The sequence below is a fragment of the Balaenoptera borealis genome, assembly GCF_965194805.1.
Source record: "Balaenoptera borealis genome assembly, chromosome: X".
In the NCBI taxonomy this organism is placed as follows: domain Eukaryota; kingdom Metazoa; phylum Chordata; class Mammalia; order Artiodactyla; family Balaenopteridae; genus Balaenoptera; species Balaenoptera borealis.
This window is the reverse complement of record NC_138881.1, coordinates 113,124,809-113,148,085: the sequence shown is the minus strand read 5'-3', so window position 1 is coordinate 113,148,085 and position 23,277 is coordinate 113,124,809. Positions and strand designations below refer to the sequence as shown.

At 44.5% G+C, this 23,277-nt stretch overlaps 1 protein-coding gene across 6 annotated transcripts; it reads right to left on the bottom strand.

Moving 5' to 3' along the window:
• Window positions 1-8,623: 8,623 nt before the first annotated feature.
• Window positions 8,624-20,131, bottom strand: ZNF75D (zinc finger protein 75D). 6 transcript variants are annotated; one of them, XM_082377918.1, is made up of 6 exons: window positions 19,845-20,131; window positions 17,800-18,325; window positions 16,404-16,596; window positions 15,574-15,665; window positions 15,109-15,235; window positions 8,624-9,558 (listed from the first exon to the last, which is right to left on the bottom strand). In XM_082377918.1, exons 2-6 carry the CDS (start codon window positions 18,208-18,210, stop codon window positions 8,849-8,851), a joined length of 1,533 nt encoding a protein of 510 aa, XP_082234044.1. In that variant the 5' UTR covers window positions 18,211-18,325; window positions 19,845-20,131; the 3' UTR covers window positions 8,624-8,848. The 6 variants fall into 6 exon arrangements, with proteins under 6 accessions (XP_082234044.1, XP_082234047.1, XP_082234045.1 ...); XM_082377921.1 differs by lacking the exon at window positions 17,800-18,325 and having other exon boundaries at window positions 19,845-20,126; XM_082377919.1 differs by lacking the exons at window positions 15,574-15,665; window positions 16,404-16,596 and having other exon boundaries at window positions 19,845-20,129.
• Window positions 20,132-23,277: the final 3,146 nt, after the last annotated feature.

Genomic DNA, 23,277 nt, shown 5'->3' with positions numbered 1-23,277 from the left:
TTTAGGGACAACCAAACCAACAAGGGAGGTACAAAATAAGGATGCTAGAGGAAATTGATGCGTCTGACACTTCCAGCTAGAGCAAGCACTAAACAAAGCCCAACTCCTAGGCAGATTAACATCAAACCTCACTCTAAAGGCCTATTTACCTTAGTTCCTGTTATCTAATATATCATTACAGCTTTCAACAAAGAATTACAATCCATGTTAGAAGGAAATAATATTCAGAGTCTGAAGAGACAAAGCAAACATCAGAACAACATTCAGATATGGCACAGAGTTTAGAATGGTCAAACAGGGAATTAAAAATGGCTATGATTAATACATTAAGGGCTATAATGGAAAAAAAAAATAGATAACAGGCAAGAATAGATAGGTAGAATACAGAGGAGTGACATCAACAAAAGTAGTAGAGTAGGGAATTTGGAGGGCCTGTCCTTCCACAGAAACACCAAAATGAGCAAAAACTGTCAGAACTAACTTGGTCAGACTCTAGGAAATAAAGGTTTGAAGCAACCAAATGAATGCTGAATCAACAAAAAGAAGCCTTCGACAGGAGGGCTTTGTGGTGTTTTAACTGAGCCTTGCCCCCTTCCCCTCCCCTCCACGGTGATAGTCTTGAAGACAGTAGCCCTCATTCCTGATGTAGGTATCTTGTTCTGGAGGAACAGAGTAGACCTTGTTCCCAAGGAATTGTATTTGTCTATTTCGACCTGTCTAGGGTTTCCCTGAGGACAGATACAAGGTGTAAGCTTTTTTTCACCCAACTCAGAACTCTCTCATGGTGACACAGTGGCTGTAAAAAGACAAAGATAAAGAGAGAATCTTGAAAGCAGCAAGAAAGAAGTGACTCAAGTAAAAGGAATCTTCAATAAGATTAGCAGTCAATTTCTCAGAAGAAACCATGGAGGCCAGAAGGTAATGGGATAACATATTTAAAGTGCTGACAGAAAAAAAAAATCTGTCAATGTCTCAACCAAGAATTCTATATCTGGCAAAACTATGCTTCAAAATGGAAAGAGAAATTAAGACATCCCCATATTTTAAAAAAGCTGAGAAAAGTCATCGCTAGTAGACCTGCCCTAGAAGAAATGCTAAAGTTAATTCTTCCAGCTGAAATGAAAGGATACTAGGCAGTAAATGTAAGTCATATGAAGAAATAAAGAAGAGTGGTAAAGATAACAATACAGGTAAATATAAAAGCCACTTTTATCATATTTACAGTTTGTAATACCTCTGTTTCTTCTACATTATTTAAGATGCAAACACGTAAAACAATACTTACAAATCTATGTTAATGGAAACAATAAATAGAAACTTAACTTGTAATAATAACTACAAGAGTGGGGACTGAGCTGTATAGGAGCAAAGCTTTTGTATACTATTGAGACTAGGTTGTTATTAATTCAAACTAGATTGTTAAAAGTTTAATATGTCAAGTGTAGTCCCCAGGGTAAACACTTAGAAAATAACTTTAAAAAATACAGGGCTTCCCTGGTGGCTCAGTGGTTAAGAATCCGCCTGCCAATGCAGGGGACACAGGTTCGAGCCCTGGTCCGGGAAGATCCCACATGCCACAGAGCAACTAAGCCCGTGCATCACAACTACTGGGCCCACGCACGACAACTACTGAAGGCCGCGCGCCTAGAGCCTGTGCTCCTCAACAAGAGAAGCCACCGCAATGAGAAGCCCGCGTGCTGCAACGAAGAGTAGCCCTCGCTCGCTGCAACTAGAGAAAGCCCATGCACAGCAACGAAGACCCAACGCAGCCAAAAATAAATAAATAAAAATAAATAGATTTATAAAAAAAATAAATAAAGCGCAGATTAAGATCACATTTAACCCTAGAGTGGTCAGGCCCATATGTTCAGGGAGTTTCGATTGCTATGCAGCCCCGGGCCAGCCTCTGATAGAGTTACTAAGCTTCTAAGACAACCTCTGCCCTCAGGAGAAAGTACATGAGACAGGTTCTAAGGCAGAGGTTCTCAAAGTGGGGTTGCTGGCACATCAGCATTACGGGGGAACTTGCTGGAAATGCCAGTTTTCTGGCCCTACCCCCGGCTAACTGGAGTATAAACTCTGGGGGTGAGGCCCAGCAATCAGTGTTTTAGCAAAATCTGGGTTTTAAATACTGTTCTAGTAGAAAGGACAGTCAGTATGGAGTGAGTTTGGGGTGGGGGTAGAAGGAGGAAGAGGAGGATGCGATGTCGAAAGAAGGATTTGGACAGGCCCGGAGGCAACACTGGGGGCTAAACGCAAAGAATAATTGAAGACAGACTAACAGCCTGGTTCGGCAGCAACAGTCTGTGAGCTGGGAGAGAGGAGAGAGGGCTGGCGATCATGTGGAGCCACGTGATCTATTGAGCCAAAGCAGGGAGCGGGACTTAAATGATATGGGAGCTGTTGAAAATTGAGTGGAAGAGTGACTTGGTGACCACGGTGCTGGAGGACAATTAATGAATATGTAGCACAGAAACGAGGAGATGGGGGAATTTCCTGGCGGTCCAGTGGTTAATACTCCACACTTCCATTGCAGGGGGCACGGGTTCGATCCCTGGTCGGGGAGCTAAGATCCCACATGCCGCGTGGCACAGCCAAAAAAAAAAAAAACAAGAAATGAGGAGGGGGTATTTGGAGGAGAGTTTGCCTCTCCAGGGACATGCCCCTCTTGTCCAGCTTTTCCTGTGACTCTCCCACAAGTCCCAGACCCCTTTGGGCGTAAGAATGGGGATGATTATCTGGTCACAGTCTGTGTACAGGGACAAGGAGTACTTTTGAAGGACACAGTATCCCGTTCACAGGGAAGCCCTTTCTTACAGAGCTCAGGAGTGGAATCCCTGCCTGAGTGGTTATCCTGAAAGAAGAATAGAGTTTGGAGCCCTCCTAGAACAGAACAGACCATCGCTAAAAAGGAATTCCTAGCCCCTGGGAGACAGCCAAGAGATCGCAATTTGAGAGTGATAACATTTTCTGAGATGCCACTGCCAGGAGGTGAAGGTATTGTGATGTGTAGAAAGAGGGACCTTAGTCTCCAGGCCTGGGGCTTGGGAGACTCTATTCCAATACCCCTCTGCCTCAAGGTCCTGGAAAGGAAACCCCCTAAGCTCCAATTGCCTCTTCTGTAAAACCAGGGGCATGGTCTCCACGGCTTCTCCAAGGGCTCTTTCAGCCCTAATGCACTACAAGACTTGAGGGAGTCGGGGATACAGCTTTAAGTAATTGCAGCTGTAATTGTGCCTAAATGCTTGGGGGTCACGAAGACTTTTGATAACCCCAAAAAGGTACGGGCTAGCTTCTTGGACAATTGCCCACATACTCAAAACTTTGAAGGCCCTTTGAAGTCATCCATGGGCCCCCAGATGAGGAAGCCTTGCTTCCCAGGTTTGTCAAAGACCATTGAAGGAAAGATATTGATATATTGGGTTGGCCAAAAAGTTCGTTCGGGTTTTCCATAGGCTGTGAGGAAAAACCCAAACGAACTTTTTGGCCAATCCAATGTTTTTTTTGTGTGCTGATCTATCCCGTGGGTATGCCCAGCTCCCAGAGGGGCCCTTGCCAGCAAAACGGGTGGAAAGGCTTTGGATCCCTTTGGCAGGGGAGGGGGAGAGTCTTTGCACAAGGACCATTAGGAGCCTGGTCCTGGGTAGGCCTATGTCCACTGAGCCTGAAGACTTGAGAATTTTCTCCATTCTTGAGAATTTTCAGGAAGGTTTCACCCACTGTGTCAGGATCTGTGGGAGTGGGGACTGGGCAAAGCAGAGTATAATCCATAGAGACTGCCCTATGCTGCTGTATTTTTCTCAGCTCACATTCCCGCTTACCTGTTGTAGCAAAGATTTTAAAAGCAAACGATGTATAGAGTTGAGATGATTATTTTTCAGTCTTGGCAGGGGGTTACATTTATCCCTTTAGGTTTATTTCTCTCACACACAAAAATCTGCAGACAGCTTACGCCCATACTACCTCTACTCTATGTGAGATCCTGCACCAGCTCCAACAGGGGGAATGCCCAAAAAATAAGGTGCTGACACTCCAGTGAATGGGGCACGAGGTGAAGAAGAAAACCCAGAATAACACCCTTTAGGGAAGCTGAGAGCCTCCCCAAGGGAGGCCTGGGGATGGCAGATATATGGGTACCACCTGAAGAGAGAACGCTCTCAGCCATGAGATTTTCTGCTACCAAACTCGAGTTCCTCTGAGGTGTCTGCAGCCCTTGGTCGGAGTCAGTTCCTTCTTGTCACCCCAAGTCGCACACGGCCATACCAGAGCCTAAGGAGGGACGAGGGAAATGTTTCTTGGTGTTTCCTGGCTCTTCCTCTCTACTTCCCCCCTAAATCCCAACCCTGGAGCAGAGCTCCCTCCGGAAGCTGGCCTGGCCACCTCCCTCCCTCCTTCCCCCGGGTTGTCCAGATCTGAGGGTGACGGGGTGCTCACCACCACTCCTCTCACCTCGCCTCCCGCCCTCTCCCCCTCATACGCTCATGATCTTTGATCCTCGGGAGGGCTTCCCTGACTCCCTGTCACTTTGTCCACAGCTGCGTCCCTTGCCTGGCGCCACGATGGTAGTAAGGAGCAGGGGGCACAGAGGGAGGGAAGAAAGGCAAAGACGGTCACGGGAGTGGAAGGGCTTAGAAGCGACTGTGTCTGGCTGCCGAGCCTGGGACAGACTTTGGCAGGGAGTCCCCTCCTTTACGTGACCGACAACCTAATATTTAATGATTTTCAAAGAACAGAGAGAGAAGGTAGCAAGGAGAGCATTTATATCTCCTGACAAAGATGAAACCATGATTCCTTTTTTCTTCTTCTCTCCCCAGCCCTGCCTGCCCGTTCTCAGTCACCGTGGCCGTTCCTCTGGGAACAGTGGGACAGTTTACACTCACTATTGGCAGTGGCCATGGCCAAGAGAGCCAGGCAGTGAAGGAGGACGAAGCCTGGGGTGGGGAAAGGGCTGGAAGGGACCCCCCCACACACAGGCTCTTGAGTAGCAGTCACCTCGCTGTTTTCTGGGAGAAGCTGAAGAGCCAGGCCCTGCACGCGGCTGGACAGATCCGGCCTGGACACGCGGACAGCCCTGGCGTCTCGGCCACAGCGGGCAGCGGCCCCCTGCTCCCCGACCCCTTGGCTGCCAACCTCAGGCATCACAAATGCAGACCGATCAGAGTGCAAGAGGACCGCTGGCCTCTGCTCTCCCGGCTCCTTTCTCATCCTCTTTGCTCAGCCCATCTTTTCCCTGATGTCCCTCACTTGCTGAGGGCCGGAGCACAGGGGTGGGGATAGGCGCCCACACCCCTCGCACCTGGCTCAGGTCAGCTTTCGCCTCCTCAGTGCCGTCTCTGCCCGTGGGATCTGAAGTTGGAGTGTTCTGCCTCTCCATTCTGTCCCCTGAGTGAATATCCAGCCTGTGTCTCCAGCCCCTGGGCTTTTGTGTGATGTCTTCCTGTTGTGTCCTCAGAAAAGCATCAGAGTTCTCGTCTTTCAGCCACCCGCTGGGGAGGTGGCGGGTGAGTGTGAAGCAGAATGACATCTCCCCTCCATTCCCTCCTGCCATTTCTTTCCTTAGTGCCCACGCCTCTCCTTTGTCTGAGACGATGAGGGCTGATGTGAGTGGTCAGGATGCATGAGCAAGGAGCCCCTGCGAGGCTGTGGCAGAGGGTTGAAAGGGAAGAAGAGGTACTAATGAGTCAGCTAGGACCCCCAACTTCTACATCCTGTTCCACAACAGCTGGGACAAGAATGTCCATTCTTCCTGGAGCCCCTGTGTTCAAAGGGCGGTGGAGTATCTGAACTTGGAACCAGGAATCCTCGATTCTTTTCCTGTTTCTGCCCATTCACATCTAAAGGTCTTCCTGCCACTTGCCTTAAAAAAAATTTCTCTCTAAAACAGGACCCATGTTCCCTGCTTCTGACCTCTCCTGGGAAGGTCAGCATAGACGAGGACCTGGAAGATGAGCTCTGAAGCTAAAAGGTGTTGTAACAGGGGATGGCAGCTTTGGGAAAACAGAGTGCCCTTTTGCTGACCCGTTTTCAGGAACTTTGCCGAATCTCATGAAGGGGCAGTAACTGCGGGCTCCATCCACGCAGTACTTCCTTCAACTTTTGAGTCCATCTCTTCTTTCTAAATGCTAAACAGGGAATTCCCTGGCGGTCCAGTTGTTAGGACTCCGTGCTTCCACTGCAGGGGGGCGCAGGTTAGATCCCTGGTCAGGGAATTAAGATCCCGCAAGCCACGTGTCGCGGCTAAAAAAAAAAAAAAGCTACACAAATAAATGTCCTTTGCATGGCAGCATGATAGCAGCTATCTAGGGTGCTACCAAACGTGGATTCACACGGAGAGTGTCCTCTGCAGGAAGCTGAATTTCCCCTTAGTTCCAAGGGCACAATCCCAGAGAGATCTGGAAGGGATGGCAGGGCAGTCCTTCTCCAAGCCTTTTGCAGTATAATGGGCTCCTTTCCTTCCAGGTCACTTCCTCCTGTGAGATTAGCTCTTTCATTCTTTTTAGTGGCCGCTCTACAGTCACCTCTCATGAGTTTGAGGATACACTTAATAGTGTAAATACTGTCCACAAAAATTCCACCCCTAGCCATCACTTGCCCTCCTTTTTCAAGCATCTCAAGTTGAAGGAATCTAAAATATTGTGGTTGTTACTCATTAGCAGTGTATCTAGCTGAATGGGGACATTAGCTTATTGTTTACCACTGACTAGAGAGGAGCATCTCTAGAAAGGAATGTCACACCAGAAGGCTACCCTTCTGACCACCATGAGCCAGCTTTAAAAACAGCTGGAAATGATGGAAAACTCAGTAAGGATGCTTAAAAGCTGAATAAGTAGACAGAGTTGATTTTTTAAAACAACTAGATGAAAGATGAAGGAAGAATGTTCCAAATGTTTATGGACCATCTCCTGTAACCAGTCAGTGTTAGGCATGCTCACCAGTCTCTTTTAATTCTCACAGCAGCCCTGATAGGAAGGAAACACTATCTCCATTTTATAAACATGTAAACAAGCTTAGAAAGGAGACTTCATGGAAAAATTATCTGGGGAATTCCCTGGTGGTCCAGTGGTTAAGACTCCGCGCTCTCACTGCCGGGGCCCGGGTTCCACCCCTGGTTGGGGAGCTAAGATCCCGCGTGCCGCGCGGTGTGGCCAAAAAAAAAAGAAGAAAAAAAAAGAAAAATTATCTGAAGACACCTATTCTAAAAAAGTGAACGTTGGTCATCTCTGGGTAACATGGAAACAATGGAATTTTGTCTGATGTTTAAATCTCATATGAAACAACATGCCGTTTTCATTTAAAAAGTAAAATTTTATGAAATAATAAGTATATAAATGGCTTGACCAACATCCTAAACTAGGATCTGACACAGGTATAAACCCATGTCTTCCAACTTCCCTGCCCTTCCCTTGACATCACATTGTCTTCTCAGGAGATACAGTTGTCTCTCCTGCAGGGGATTGGTTCTAGGACCCCCTGCAGCTACCAAAATCTGAGGATGCTTAAGTCCCTTACGTAAAATGGCGCAGTATTTACATATAACCTACACACATCTTCCCATATACTTTAAATCACCTCGAGATTACTTATAATACCTAGTACAATGTAAATGCTATGTAAATAGTTGCCAGCATGCAGCAAGTTCATGTTTTACCTTTCCTAAGTTTCTGGAATTTTTCTGATCCGTGGTTGGTTGAATCTGTGCATGTGGAACCTGTGGCTAGAGGGCCAACTGCGCTCCCTGAGGCCAATGGAGAAGGAAGAGGAACCACCAACATGACCAAATCAGTTTCCGTCTGACCTGGCTCTCACTGAGCCATCACTCTAAGTCACAGGCGTCACCCTGCTCTGACTGGACACTCCCTCCTCACATCCAATGTTCACCGAGGCTACGAGGCCATGAGGCCACGTGGCTCTCCTTACCACTCTAGTAAATCAGTTTGCAGTATCTCCAGACCTTCCTGCAAAGCATCCATGTGTACGGGGCTACGGCTGAAATCGGCCTCCTGTTAGGTCCTGGGCAGGGTGGCGTCAACTTGAAAGCCTTGCAGTCCACACAGTGAGAGTCAAAAGAAGGCCATTCACCACCGCCCTCTGCCTTCTACAGATACCTGGATGAGGGCCCCGACCACCGCCCTCATCATTTCATTCTAAATACCTCAGTGCTGAGAGGATCAGCAGGAAGAAAGATATCAAGTGCTTCCAGGGTCCCTAGGTCTGTGCTGGCATTCAGGCCTCTGCTTGCTGCTTGGAATTCCTTGACAGAAAACACTGCAGTAGTGGGTGCTCAGGAGAGAGGCAACTAGAATGGGGGTACTTCTCCCAGGGCAAACACTGAACCCTCTCTTCCTGTTCCAGAAGGAAGTTCCCTGAACCCTGGCTTGGTTGTTCATGTAGACAGAATGGTAGCCACAGAAACTGCCTCGAACTTAGTAATTCTCTCTGAGCTCCCTTCAGAGGACCTGAATACTCTTATTTTCCGTCTCTCCTGAGAAAGAATGGGAGTAGGACTCATGGCCATCACGTATTTGCTGAGCACCTGATACCTGAAGAATTTAGATCACGGGGGGTGGGGAAGCTGAGTAAACAGACAGATACAGATAGAAATAGACAGACAGACAACTTTAGATATATGAGAACTATTTCACTCTTTTATTTATAAAGAAGTCATTATGCATCAGTCTTGTGACAGACACTGAGGATACAATGCTGAATAAAACAGACTTTAGATTTCTTTTTGTGAAACATGACATATGCCCCTCCCAAATTTTGCTGATGATAGATTCCTATCACTGGGTGCCTCATCATTTTGTATTCTTTTATCATCTCTAGTGTCAAGCTCTAGCTGCTTTCTTCAGACTGGAGACACTGGACACGACTCCCTTCTCCTGTGGAGTTTCTGGTGTCTAAGAAGGCTTGACCGCCTGCTAAAATTTCTCCTGCATATGCTACAAGTATAAGGCTGCTCACCTGTGTGGGTTCTCTGGTGTTTAATAAGGTGGGAGTTCTGAATGAACCTTTTCCCACATTCATAACATTTAAAGGGTTTTTCTCCTGTGTGAATTCTTAGGTGGGTGTGTAGATTTGTGTTATGACTGAAGCTTTTCCCACACCATGAGCATCTATATGGTTTTATTCCTTGGTGTGCCAGTAAGTGCTTATTAAGATCTGAACTCCACCTAAACCTCTTATCACACTGTTGACATTTATAGGGTTTCTCTTCAGTGTGAATTCTCTGGTGCTTAATTAGGTCAGAGCTAACTCTGAAGCTTTTCCCACATTCCTGACATTTAAAAGGTTTCTCTCCTGCATGGCCTTTCCCATGAAGATCCATACGTTTTGGAAGCTCTTGTCTGCAAGTTGTAAGTTTCTTTCTTTTCTTCCCTGGAAAAGCTCGATGCCGTTTCCGTACCCTGTGTGTACCACCATGATTTTCTTTGCCCGTTGTTTTCTGGGCAACTTTCATTCTGGCCTTTCTTAATACTTTGCGTCCTGATGCTTGTATTTCTAATGTAGAAAGAGATACACGTTGCTCATTTCCAGTGTCATTTTTGAGGTTTAACCCTGTTGGAATAAACAGAAGAATCAGACATCTGATCCCAGAACAAGAAAACTGTAGGAATGAAAAGAAAAATCAATGATGACAGCTTTTAAAAAATACAAGAACAAGTGATTTCTGGTCCAATCTGGACAAAACGGCATAGGCCCATTTCTCCCTGATCCTCCTTGCTAGGCACAACAACAAACCCATTCAAGAATGCAAGACACAATGATCAGACAATTCTAAAAAGTGGTAAAAAGAAGGCAAAATGGTTTGGGACCCCAGAACTACAAGAGTAACACAGCAGATGTCTTACATCTCCACACCCAAAAAAGAAGGCAAACCAGATCTAGTGTTTTCCAAACCTCAACCTAGCAACAGAAGGCTACCTGGATAGGCTTATTCCTTCCCAAATCTGAATGGGAAACCTTCTGACAACACTAGAACCCCAGTGAGGAGACGCCAAATTAAGCATGCAGAACTAGCAAGAGGGACCTAGCCACAAGTGGCCAGGCCCAGGAAGCCTCTTCATCCCTATAGGTCAGAGATTCCCACTGAGAGACACTCTGGCCTAGGTAAATATCTTCCTCACCATCAGGCAGCACCAGCGGGGACGCAAGGGAACCCTAGCAGTACCATATAAACCAAGGAGACCAAAATAACACTATAAAGGCTCTGAAAATTAAACTGTCACTAGACACATACTCCACAAAAGTAGGAAAGAACCTGTGTGCTAAATTAAAACAGAGTGACTGCCCATTAAAATATTTAAATAGGACCCAGACTCTCCTAACATAATGGACAAAATGATCAGGATGCAATAAAAAAAATAACACATCACACCTAGAACCAAAAAAAAAAAAAAAATCACAGCTTGAGTGAGAAAAGGCAATCTGACAAAAATGGAATCAGACTAGAAATCAAAACCAGAAAGACAACAGAAAAATCTAAAAATATATGGAAATGAAACAGTATACTGCTAAATAATCCATGATTCAAAGAGAACGTCTCAAGGGAAATTTAAAAATACATAGTTAAATGAAAATGAAATTAAAATATATCAAAATATGTGGAATGCAGCTAAGGGAATGCTCAGAGGAAAATGTATAGCCCTAAATGCTTACAATAAAAAAGAGGAAAGGTCTCAAATAAATAATCTAAGTTCCTAACTCAAGAAACTAGAAAAAAAGCAAAATAAAATTAAAACAAGTTGAAGAAAGGAATAATAAAGATCACAGAAGAAATCACAATCAAACAAAAAGCTTATTCTTAAAGAAAATAAAATTGATAAACCTATATCAACACTGACAAAAATAATAGGAGAGAAGATACAAACCATCAGTGTCAAGAAGGAAACTGGGTATATCTCTACACATTCTGCAGCAGTTAAAAAGATAATAAGGGAATACTATAAACAACTTATGTTCATGAATTTTAAAAGTTTGGAAAAATGGGCCAATTTCTCAAAATCCACAAACTACCAGAATTCAACCAATATGAAATAGATAATCTGAATAGCACTCTGACCATTAGAGAAATTGAATTCATAATTTAAAAGCTGCTAAAAAAGACATCTCCAGGTTCATATAGTGTTACTGGAGAATTCTACCAAATATTTATAGAATTAACACCACTTTTATATAATCTCTTCCAGAAAAGAGAAGAAGAAATACTACCCAAATCATTTTATAAGGCCAGTAATTACCCTGACAGCAAAATCATACAAAGACAGTACTAAAAAAGAAAACTACAGACTAACATCTCCCATGAACTTAAATACAACAATCCTCAACAAAATACTGGCAAACTGAACGCAACAATAAGTAAGAATTATATACCATGATCAAGTAGGATTTACTGCAGGTATGCAAAGCTGGTTCAACATTTGAAATCAATCAACATAACCGGGGCTTCCCTGGTGGCGCAGTGGTTGAGAATCTGCCTGCCAATGCAGGGGACACGGGTTCGAGCCCTGGTCTGGGAAGATCCCACATGCCACGGAGCAACTAGGCCCGTGAGCCACAACTACTGAGCCTGCGCGTCTGGAGCCTGTGTTCCGCAACAAGAGAGGCCACAATAGTGAGAGGCCCGCACACCGCGATTAAGAGTGGCCCCCGCTTGCCGCAACTGGAGAAAGCCCTCGCACAGAAACAAAGACCCAACACAGCCAAAAATAAATAAATAAATTAATTAAATTAAAAAAAAAATCAACATAACCTACCATATCAACAAGCTTCGAAAGATCATAATCCCATTAACTGACACAGAAAAGTATTTGACAAATCCCACATCCATTCACGATAAAAAACACTCAGAAAATAAGGAATTATATCAACTTGACAAGAGTATCAACAAAAAAACCTGTACTAACATCATAGGTAATAGTGAAAGGCTTAAACTTTTTACGATAAAGTTGGGAATAAGGCAAGAAGTCGGCTCTCACCACTCTTATTCAACAAAGTACCAGAAGCTGGCGCTACTGCAACAAGGTAAGACAAAGAAATAAAAGGCACTGCAGATCATGTGACTGTCTATGTGTAAAAATCCCAAGAAATCTACCAAAAAAACTTCTTAGAACTAATAAGTGAGTTCAGTAGGGTCACAGGATAAAAGAACAAAACAAAATTAGTGGCACGCCTATACAAAAACAACGAACATGCAGAAACCAAATTTAAAATAATACCATTTACAATTGCTCCGATGAAAATTAGCTTCTACATACATGTAACAAACATGCAGAAGATCCGTACACTGAAAATTACAAAAAGCTGATGAAAGAAGTCAAAGAAGACCCGAATAAACAGACATACTGTGTTCATTGATTAGAAAGATCAACATAGTAAAGATATCAATCCCCCTCAAATTAATATATAGGTTTAATGTAATTTCTAGCAAAATTCCAACAAAGTTTATTTTAGACATAGATGAGCTTATTCTAAAATTTACATGGAAAGGAACAGGCCCTAGAATAGCTAAAATAAAATTTTATCTTGACAAAAGAATAAAGTGGGAAGAATCACTCTACCTGATAGATATTAAGGCTTCCTAAATTGTATAGCTACAGTAATCAAGACAGTGCAATATTGGCAGAGGGATAGACACATAGCTCGATGGAACAAAATAGATGTACACAAATATGCCCAACTGATCTTTGACAAAAGTGCAAAAGCAATTCAGTGAAGGAAGGCCAGTCTTTTCAACAAACGAGGCTGAAGCAACTGGACCTCCATAGGCGAAAAAATGAACTTCAATCTAAACTTCATACCTTATATAATAATCAACTCAATAAGAATCATGGACTTAAATGTAAAATTATAAAACTTTTAGGAAAAACATAGGAAATTTTCGGGATCTATAGCTAGTCAGACTGCTAGCCTTGATAACAAGAATACAATCTGTAAAAGGAAAAAATAAAAAATTGGTTATCACAATTCAAAACTTTTACTCTGTGGAAGCCCATGGGAAGAGGATAAAAAGAAAAATACACAGCCTTGGGGAAACTCCTTGCAAACCACATATCCAAGAAAGCACTGGAATCTACAATCTATAAAGAACTCTCAAAACTCAACAGTTAAAAAACAACTTAATTAAAATATGGGCAAAAGCCATTTCACTGAAGATAACATAGAGATAGCAAATAAGCACATGAAAAGCTACAAAACATCATTAGCTATTAGGGAAATGCAAATCCAAAGCACAATGAGATAACACTACATACTTAGCAGAAAGGCAAAAAAAGTATTTTTTAAAAATGGTGATACTACTAAACAACGGCAAGAATGTGGAGAAACTGGATCACATCCATTGCTGGCTGAGAATGTAAAATGGTACAGCCACTTTGAAAAACAGTTTGGCATTAAACATGTAATTACCATATGAACCAGCAATTGCACCCTTAAAGGCATTTATCCCAGAGAAACGAAAACTTATCTCTACACAAAATCCTGTACGTGAATGTTCACGGCAGCTTTATTCGCAATAGCCAAAAACTGAAGACAGCACAAATACCTTTCGATGGGTGAATGGTTAAACAAATTGTGGTATATCAATATCATGGAATGCTTCTCAGCAGTTCATCTGAACTACCGATACACGCAATAGCTAAGATGAATTTCTAGGGACTTATTCTGAATGAGAAAAGTTAATCCCCTAAAGCTACATACTGCATGACTCTATTCATATAACATTTTTGAAATGGCAAAATTTAAAAACTGTAGAACAGATCAGTGGTTGGCACAGGTTGGTGATGGGGTGGGATGTGGGAGGGAAGTGTGTGTGGTTATAAAAGGGCAACAGGAGGGCTCCTTGTGGTTATGTAACTATCCAGTATCTTGATTGTGGTGGTGAATACACAAACCTCCACATGTGATAAAACTTTATAGAACTAAATACACACACATACAAGGAAAAACGGAAACATGAATAAGGTCAGTGGACTATATCAGTATTAATATCCTGGTTGTGATATTATATACTTTTGCAAAAGTTATCATTGAGGGAAAATGGGTAAAGTGTACATGGGTTCTCTTTGTATTACATTTTAAATATGCATATGAATCTACAATTAACTCAATAAAAAGTTTAATTAAAAAAATACAGGAACAAAATCTTAAAAATGTTAAGCTCCTATGAAGGTTCCTATCAAGGAATCTTCTCCTCTTCCTATGTATACACTTACCTCAAGGAGACTCTCCAAGACTGTCCTTGAACTCTTGGGGACCTCGGGTCTATGGTTCTTGCCCTTGTGCTAAACAGATCGCTTTAAGTTTAGGGTGCAACGATAATGTTCTGAGAATAAAACTTTGAGGTCATGGACTGCCATCTTAATTCCAGACTATTTTCAGGAAAAGTGAATGACTCTTTTCTACTTTTATTTACTCCCAACATTTAAATGGGCAGAATCTTAGATTCCACATCTTCTTTATACTCTACTGTGGTTGTAGGTGGATATGCAATGAGGAAGCGAAGAACTAAACCTATAAGGAGGACAGATGGAAACGACGTGGAGGGGGCGGGGAGTCCAGTGGTATTCCAGCAGACCTGCTTAGAGATGAGGTGGCTTAGACCAGATGGTGAGAGCAGAAGAGGTTGAGACGTGGTTGTACTCAGCACCTTTTGTTAAAAACTTTTTTATCTTATACTGGAGTATAGGATACTCCAACGGCATTGCAGGACCTATTCTGAAGACAGAGCTCAGGGCACTTGCTGATGGATCGGCTGGGGGGTATAACAAAAAGACCAGAATAAAGGATAACTGAGAGGTTTTGGGCCTGAGCAACTGGGTAAGTCGTGGTGCCCGCTACTGACATGGAAAAGATATGGAAGAGTGGGTTTGCAGGGCGGGGCAGGAGTATGAGAGATCAAGAACTCTACCTAGAATAAAGAAGTGAGACATGTATTCGTAAAAAGCTCTCCGGGTGGTCTGGATATGCCTTTCCTTTTCCCCACACCATCAAGCTGAGAACCAACCCGCCACTGGAACACTGGGACTCTCTCACAGGAGTTCATTTTCCATGAACTGAGGACGGGACAGATTACACAAGTTCTACACAAAGGAAAGGAAGAATCTTTACCTAGAGAGGTGACAGTCGCATAGTTTTCCTGCATTACATTATTGTAGAGGATCTTCTGAGAAGGGTCCAGTAATTGCCATTCTTCATCGGTAAAAAACAAGGCCACATCTTCAAATGTCAACGGACTCTAAAGAAGAGAATAAGTTGTAGTTCAGTACTTGCCACGACAGAAGCCGTCCTATCACTCATCTCCGAATGACACGGGAGGCCAGTCACTGAAGATGGTAAGAGTATAAGATTTAAGGGAAAAGAAGTGAGATGAAGGAAGAAAAGGAAGGCACCAAAGAGATCGGTACACAGCTTGGGAGGTGCCCAATTCCCACAGGGCCAAGCCTAGTTGCCTAGAGAACACCTGGGGCTAACGAACCTCAGAGCACCTGCCGGGTACGGTGGGTCATGGGTAGCAGAGAAAAGCAGACAAAGCCACGTTCAGGCTGCCTGGAAAAGCTGGAAAGTACAGCTCACCTGGGACTCAGGCAGGATGAGCTCAAATGCCGTCTTCCAGCTTGGGGTGCTTGTCTGCTCAAAAAAGTCTAGAATCTGTTGAGCAGGCACAGCTGTGGGGGGAAAAGAACCAGAAAAAAATTTCTCTCTTTTCTATTTATGAATACCCTGAGCCAATTTCTACAATATAGGACTCCTTTGGTAAAGATGGCTCACCTTCGTGTGCGTGTGTGTGTGTGTGGGGGGGGGGGGTGTGCTGTGCCAGAAGTGGCCTTCTCCTTGCAAACAAGAACCAAATATCCACCACTCCACAGAGCTGGTTCCCAGTTGACTCTTTCCACAGATTTCATGAAATAAAAGGAAATCCATTATGTTTTTCCTCTCATAAACTAAATTCTTCGCTGAGCTGGGCAAGAATTAGAGGTGTTTGAAAATGAAAGCCTCAGGTCCTCCAGTGTATGGTAGGAAATGTGGGAGATTTCTTTCATTACTTTTTTCCTGGTGTACAATTTTCTTCCCATTCTGCCAATGACAGCCCATTTCTGATCCCAATTTCTCCTCTAACTTGTAAAGGTGAGATGACCCTGCCTGTCCCTGCTCTATCTTCCTCTCTCCTCTCAAATTTCTAAGGAGCAAGGTCCACATTGTGAATACCAGGGTTCCGTGATTTGGATGTTTCTGTACCACAGAATGGCCCTCACCTTCACCCACCACTGGCCTACTATACTCCCGCCAGAGAGACATCCTAACTGCCAGCAGGGCTGGGCAGCTGCAAAATTCCTGTGACATTCTAGCTGAACCAATTACTACCACAGCTCCCAGGAGAAGAGAATTATTATGAAGCTCCTCACCTCTTCCACATAAAAGCTGGGTTTCTTTCTGAGTATTCCAGCCCAGCTGTTCTTGCAGTACCCAGTATGTATTCCAACACTCTTTCTGGAACACATCCATTGGTTGGGGCTCTGCTGGCTTCCACTGAAAGCCTGGGGCCACTGCTGTTCCTCCCAAGAGCAATGTCTCCTTTCCCAGCTCATGGGCTGTGACCTAGAAATAATCCCCATCCTCATTAGCAAAGAACTTTTGGTTTTGGGGTGGTGGTGGAGGAACAAACAAGACTAGAGCCCAGGTTTGGGGAGCGTGTAACGTTAAAGGAAGTCATTTTTAAAAACGAAGAGATACTGCACCATGGTTTTCTCACAAGGAACTATACACGTGATCTAGGAAGATTAGGCTAAAATGAGAGAAGTTGCGACCGCTGCCGGCCTCCGGCCCTCCACAGATGGCCACAGCTCAGGCCACGAGCAGGCTGGGGTAGGCTGCCTGTCCTCTCGCTGCCTCCACTCTCTTGCTTTCTAGACTTGGATCCTTGACCTAGTGGATTTGTATCTTCTAGTTTTCTCTAAAAAAATGAGGACGCGAATAAAAAAGGTTTTCCCGTCAGTCAGATTTTCCAATCCTCCCATGCCCAGGGAACGATTTCATGGAGAAAGGGGATGCAGTAGAGGGAAAAACTGGGGCAAGAGTTGGACCCTAACTTTCCTCCATATGCTTCAGCTGTAATAAGATGCCTGTGTTCCTCAAGGTGGACTCTCGAGGAAAGGAAGTGTGCTGCCATCTCCCAAGGACAGACCTTGGTTCCCCACTCACCAGCAAGGCCAAGGCCGAGCACTGAGGGAGGCCACAGGGCTCTTTCCTCCTGGCCCTGAGATGTGTGTCCCCACCACAGAGGGCACCACCCCTCAGCACTTTCTCTCCACTTTTCTGTTGGCACTTTTCTTCTTTCCGTATCCCTGTTTCCCTTTTTTCTTTCTATCTCTTCTCTTCCTCTGCAGTCTCCCCAGAGATGTTTGATTTATACTTCGGTTGCTACCCTCGCTTGCCTTTGATCTCTAAATGCTGTCCACGCTTTCAGGTTTTCTTCTCCTTCCCCAAGTCTTTCTTGCCTTTAATTTCTCTGTTGCTAAGTCCTGTCTCCTCGGCCATGCTAGACCAGGCCCACCACCCTCAATTCACCCTGGCCCTGAAGAGGGCAAAATGCATTTCTTTTCTCGAAGGCCAGGTAAGACTCCCAGGAACTCCGAAACCTGGAGGCTGACTGTCGCTGCAAGTCTGTGATTTCAGATCGCACTTAGCTGTTCTAAAGCAACAACAGAAGAGTGACCTAATCCATCCCATTCTCCAATTAGCAGCCCCCGCCCCGGACCTTTACCCTATTTCAGTGTACACGTAAGGAATCTTTCCGCTCACCTCATTACTTATTCCACCAGGTTCTTTCTGAAAACGGTCTACCAGGGCCACAGCCTCTCTGATGCTCTGTGGATGATACTTCTGCACCAAGTTCTGGATATCCCTGGGCAGAATGGTCAGGAACTGCTCTAGCACCAGCAATTCCAAGATCTGCTCTTTTGAGTGGATCTCTGGCCTCAGCCACTGATGGCATAATTCCTGCAGTTGGCTGACAGCCTCAAGTGGTCCAGGTGCTTCAAGATAATAGAAGCTCCGGAAGTGCTGGCGAGCGCTCTCAGGACCAAGACTGTCCATCTGTGGGCTGGATTTCTTACTCTGACTGGAGCTCTCTTTCACAGACCCCTTAGTCTCCCACAAAGCCTCCACGTGTGGGTACAAGCATGCATTCACGTTCAGATCACTCATCATCATTTGCTCTAGGAATAGTTTTACTCCTATGTGTGATATCCTCCTGGGCCACCTTTGACAACTGAGGCCTTGTCAGGCTTGGTACAAAACCAATGAGTGGATCTTCTCCCCAAGGTCACTGAGGGAGGGTAGAAAAAAAAAGTACACGTCAAGAAGAAAGCCACATGACACAATTTTACTTGCTATTTATAGTTATCAGAGAAGAACGAACAGAAAAGTTCCTGTCCTGCCTCGCCTTTAAAATCAACTGCCACTCAGGATGACTCAAGACTACTTCAGGACATGTTTTTCCCCTTTCCTTTGTTACCCAACTTTGAAACAAAGCACGGCTCAGGGAAGACAAATGTCAGGTGATCACTTTTTCTTTTTTCTTTAAGGTTGATGGGTGAAAAAACTGGCACCCATTCACTAAAACGAGATTTGATATCATCCAATACTTAATCTGTGTGCCCCCTGTCCCACCTTTACAAATGGGGCATATTTGACTTTCTCTAAATTGTAACAGATCACCCCAGTTTTTTGTCTTTAGTCAGGGGGAAAACAACTTCTCTGCCCCTTCGTCCTCTTAATGGAGACTGATGTCTTTGCTTCATGGAACATTTGATATTCTCTTTTCCATCATATTAATATTGGAAAGGAAACTGAGGTGGCCAGATCAGAAAAGAAGTAAAGTAATTAGAGAAAAAGTAACCTTATTCCTCTCAGCAAGTATCTCCCCACTAAGCAATCAGATGGCGTCAACACTGGTTTTTTTGGGAAGACTTATAAAGGGCACTGAGCGGCTTTGTACCTGTGTCTGAAAATTTTTGCTTACTTTACTGGAAAAACTGACAGTTGGCTTTGTCTACAAGATACCCAAACGTCAAACTGTAAAAAAGGAAAGGAAAAACGGTGACGATTAAGGTTCTTCAGAGACAGGAAGGGTCCTTGTAAACGTAAGCCTTCTCTTGACTTTACACTTCCTCAGGGTCATAGAGATCTTTAAGCAAGGCTGAGGATGGCCTTGAGAGTCTGCTTTTCTCGGAGGCGATGCAGCGGAAACAACAACAAAGTTCTTTCAAGGATGCCACCGGTATTCAAAGAAATAATCTGGCTGGTTCCTTGCTGCCTGTCCAGGCTCAGGAGGTACAGGGACACTTCCTGTTTTTCTTTGTCAGCCAAAACTAATGTCTCAGAAGCTGAAATAACCCTTTCTCCAGTGATATGCTCATACGCCAGAGGAAACGGGCAAGTTTCGCTGGGCTCATTCGTAGGCCTTACGCCCCATCCCCCGTCTACACCTACAAGTGGGTCCAGAAGGCTGGACCGACCGCGAAGACGCCCGCGTGCTCTCAGCACACCGGCAGCCTCCGAGCGTGCTTCGTTCGGCAGCAGCCCTGGGTTATATCTGCACACAGGGTACAAAGAGGTTGCTTCCGGAGGTTAGAAGTGGCTGTAGGAGACTGAGTGCCGGCCTCGCTGAGAACAGGTCCCGCCGCCTCTCAGGCCGACCCGCCGCCCGGCAGCGACGCCACCGCGAAAAGGAAAATGCTGCGCGCCCGCACCCCCGCTCGCCGCCACGCAGCTGGCGCGTGCGGCCGGCATTTCTCGGGGGCCCTCCTGACCAAACCCAGAAGGAAAAGCAGCCTGTCGGTTACCTCCACCCAGCTCCGGCTTCCGTGGACGCCACTTCCCTCTTTCTCGGCTCGGCTATGACGTCGTCACGCCTCCCGCCCCCACAGGGAGGAAGGAGGGTCCGGTTCCCGCGCTCCCGGGGGCGATGTCGGGAAAGCGCGAGGCCCCGCGAGCGGCGGGAGCACGGGGCGTTGGCAGCTCGGTTCCAGCCCGAGCGCTCTAACGCCCCGAGACCCTTCCCCAACTCGCCATTTTGGGGTCTCAGGCGGTGGACTGGCCCCAACCGGAAAAGGAAGAATGCGTTTCCGGTGGCTCCGTGACAGCCACGCCCAGCATCGCCGTCCCTCCGCCTGGGGAGCCGCAGCGCAGCCACGCCGGAACGGTCTCGCGGGTCCTTCCCGTCCCGGGTTTAGCCCCGGATGCAAAAAAAAAGAGTTCTGGTCACCGAGTCTCGGGCCCGCGGGAGGCCTAGCGGCGCCCCGAAGGCGTCTCGTCGCCTGGGAACGATGCAGCCTGCTGACGCCCGACGCCGTGATCTCGGACCCCCGACTTGCGGAGTGGCGTCCAGATTACTCCTGCGTCGCGTTCTGGCAGTCGGTGGCCCTTTCTACCGGGAAGTTCGCCTGGTTAGGGCCACCAACCCCGAAAGTCATCCCTAGGCTCGTCCCGGGACTCCTTAAGTTAAGAGGCCTTTGGTCCTCCTGGTCAGACCCCTCGCTAGGTCAGGAATAACAGTCCCTTATATTTTTAAAACCCTTGTCTGGTTCGCTGGCACGTCCTTCCCAGCTATTATTGTTTTATTCTTGTTAGGTAGGTTTTAACCTTATGGTGTGGGTTCCATTTATATTTCTCCTTGACATATAAAAAAATTGAGATGTAGGACGCGATGTCCGCAGGGTCACTTGGATTACCGGTGGCAGATTGTAGACCAATTTCGGTCTCCTGTTGTCATACCCCGTGTTTCTGCTACTACGTTATGCTTCCCTGAAGGAGAGGAACCTTGTTTCGTCTTATATCTTCTGTAATGCTTAGCATAGCCCTCTGGAGAAGGCCTCTTTCTAAGAACCCGAATATCTCGGGTTGTCAGTGTCTCCAACTTTTCAGTGTTTACCTAGTGTTGAGCCATTTGGACAGAAGTTATCCATATGAATCAAAGAGGAGAAACTGTATGTAGCTCAGTTGTACAGTGGGGATGAAATTGACCTCTTTTGGAAATCAGTGTGAGAAACCACTCAGGCTAGGGAACCAGAGCTCTGCATGCCTGGGAGGAAAATAAACAAGGATCACCTGTCAGCCTTTTTATATGCAAATGAGGATTACTCTCAGAAGATAAGGTCAATCCATATTTGCAAAGTAAAGCTGCCCAGAAGTGTGCGAGAGGACACAGTGCGCTATCTGTGATTGTAAACCTAGTAAAGATGTTTGCTTCACCAGAGAATCACTTTCAGAATGATTCCTTCAAAGCTCTGTTCCTGAGGTCAGGCATTGTCAACCGAATGTTTTATGACAATGAAGGGGAAGTTAGAGCACTGTTGCTTCTGGACAAGTCCCAGGCTTACCTTTCAGCTGAGTCACTAACCAATGAGGATGGTCGGATAATGGCATTTTCTTTTTCTTTTCTTTTTCCTTTTTATTTGAAATAGTAAGGTTTTTAAACCGTGTGGAGTTTAATATTAATCTGCCAAAGTTATCCCTTGTAATTGTCTTCAATAGAAATTATCTGTAGATTATATAGTTAGCCGTTTAGAACGAATATGGACATAAATATAATGATCTCTTCAATTTTCCTTATAACCTATTATGGCTTATATGCTTCAAAGAAAAGAGAAAATTCTTGAAAAGGACTAGAGACTCCAGGAAGACAAGTTGTAATTCACTTAAAACAAATTTCATTACATATTGTTAATATGGTTAGTGGTAAAAGCATACATTGAGTCATGTTTTCTTTTATAAAACTCTACAAAATTAAAGTAAAGGTTTATAATTTAAACCCATAACACCCAGATCCCATCCATAGTTATGTCTTGGCTAATATGTTTGAAGCACTAAGTAAAAAAGAGAAACTATGTAAAATCTAAAGGGCATTTTCTTTCCCCTAAACACTTCAACCTCGATTCACCCAAGGAATCAAGATGTGATCCTGGGCAGCAAACAACTTTATAGGTGGAAGCAACTTGAAGAAGATCTTGCAATTTTTGAATAAGGTCATATGAGCAGGACAAAGAAGGAAAAGGAATTTCTAAAATTAAAGCCTACAACACAAAAATGTTGTAATTTCTAACTGGGCCAAGAGTTGGGATAGAGGAATTTGTTTAGCAACTGCATAGGAAATCTTTACAGAAAGGAATCTGAAGATGTTCTGGAAGGCTTAGCAGAGGGCAATTGTAGATAAATTCTTGAGAAACAGAGAGAATTAGAAACCAACTTGGAAGAGAAAGGATGTGGTTAAATGAGAATGAGAAAGAAAAGGATTGCCTCCAAAAACCAAAGTTGTGATTACAAAGGGAGTTGTTTGGAAAAGAGGAAAGACAGGTGGAGAATAACAGCAGGCTGCTGAATTGAAATTATCTGCTGTAAGACAGAGTTTGGACTCCCTCCATGATTCTGTTGATACTACAAAGGAATTTTAAAAGTTTTATTTCGTGCTGAAGGAGATGCAACAGGTAGTAATCAAAGAACAGTTCCAATGCAGATTCCGTTGTAAAAGTGGTAGCTTTTGAAACTGAGGCCTCATAATATTAAGGAGTTGTTAAACATGACTTTGACTTCTGGTTCTAGTAATTAGATTTTTCAAACAGCTTTATTGTGATATAACTCACAAATCATACAATTCACCCATTTGTAGAATGCCAAAAGTCAGTAGTTTTTAGTATATATGTAGAGTTGTACTACTATTATGGCAATCCATTATAGAATTCTTACATCACCCCCAAAACAAACACCAAACCCTTTAGCTGTAACTCCTCATTTCCTATAATTCCCCCACCAACCCTAAGCAACCACTGATCTACTTTCTTCTCTATACATTTGCCTATTCAGGACATATCATATAAATGGAATCATACAATATGTGATCTTTTGTGTCTGGTTTCTTTTATTAAGCCTGATGTTTTCAAGCTTCATCTATGTTGTAGCATGTATCAGTACTTCATTTCTATTTTACTGCTGAATAATTTTCCATTTTATGGATAGACCACATTTTGTTTTGTATGGATATACATATTGAAGTGTTTAGGGGAAAAAATATGGCTTTTATTTATTTATTTATTTTTATTTTTGGCTGCATTGGGTCTTCGTTGCTGCGCGCAGGCTTTTCTCTAGTTGCAGCGAGCGGGGGCTACTCTTTGTTGCGGTGTGCGGGCTTGTCATTGCGGTGGCTTCTCTTGTTGCAGAGCATGGGCTCTAGGCGCACAGGCTTCAGTAGTTGTGGCACATGGGCTCAGTAGCTATGGCTCG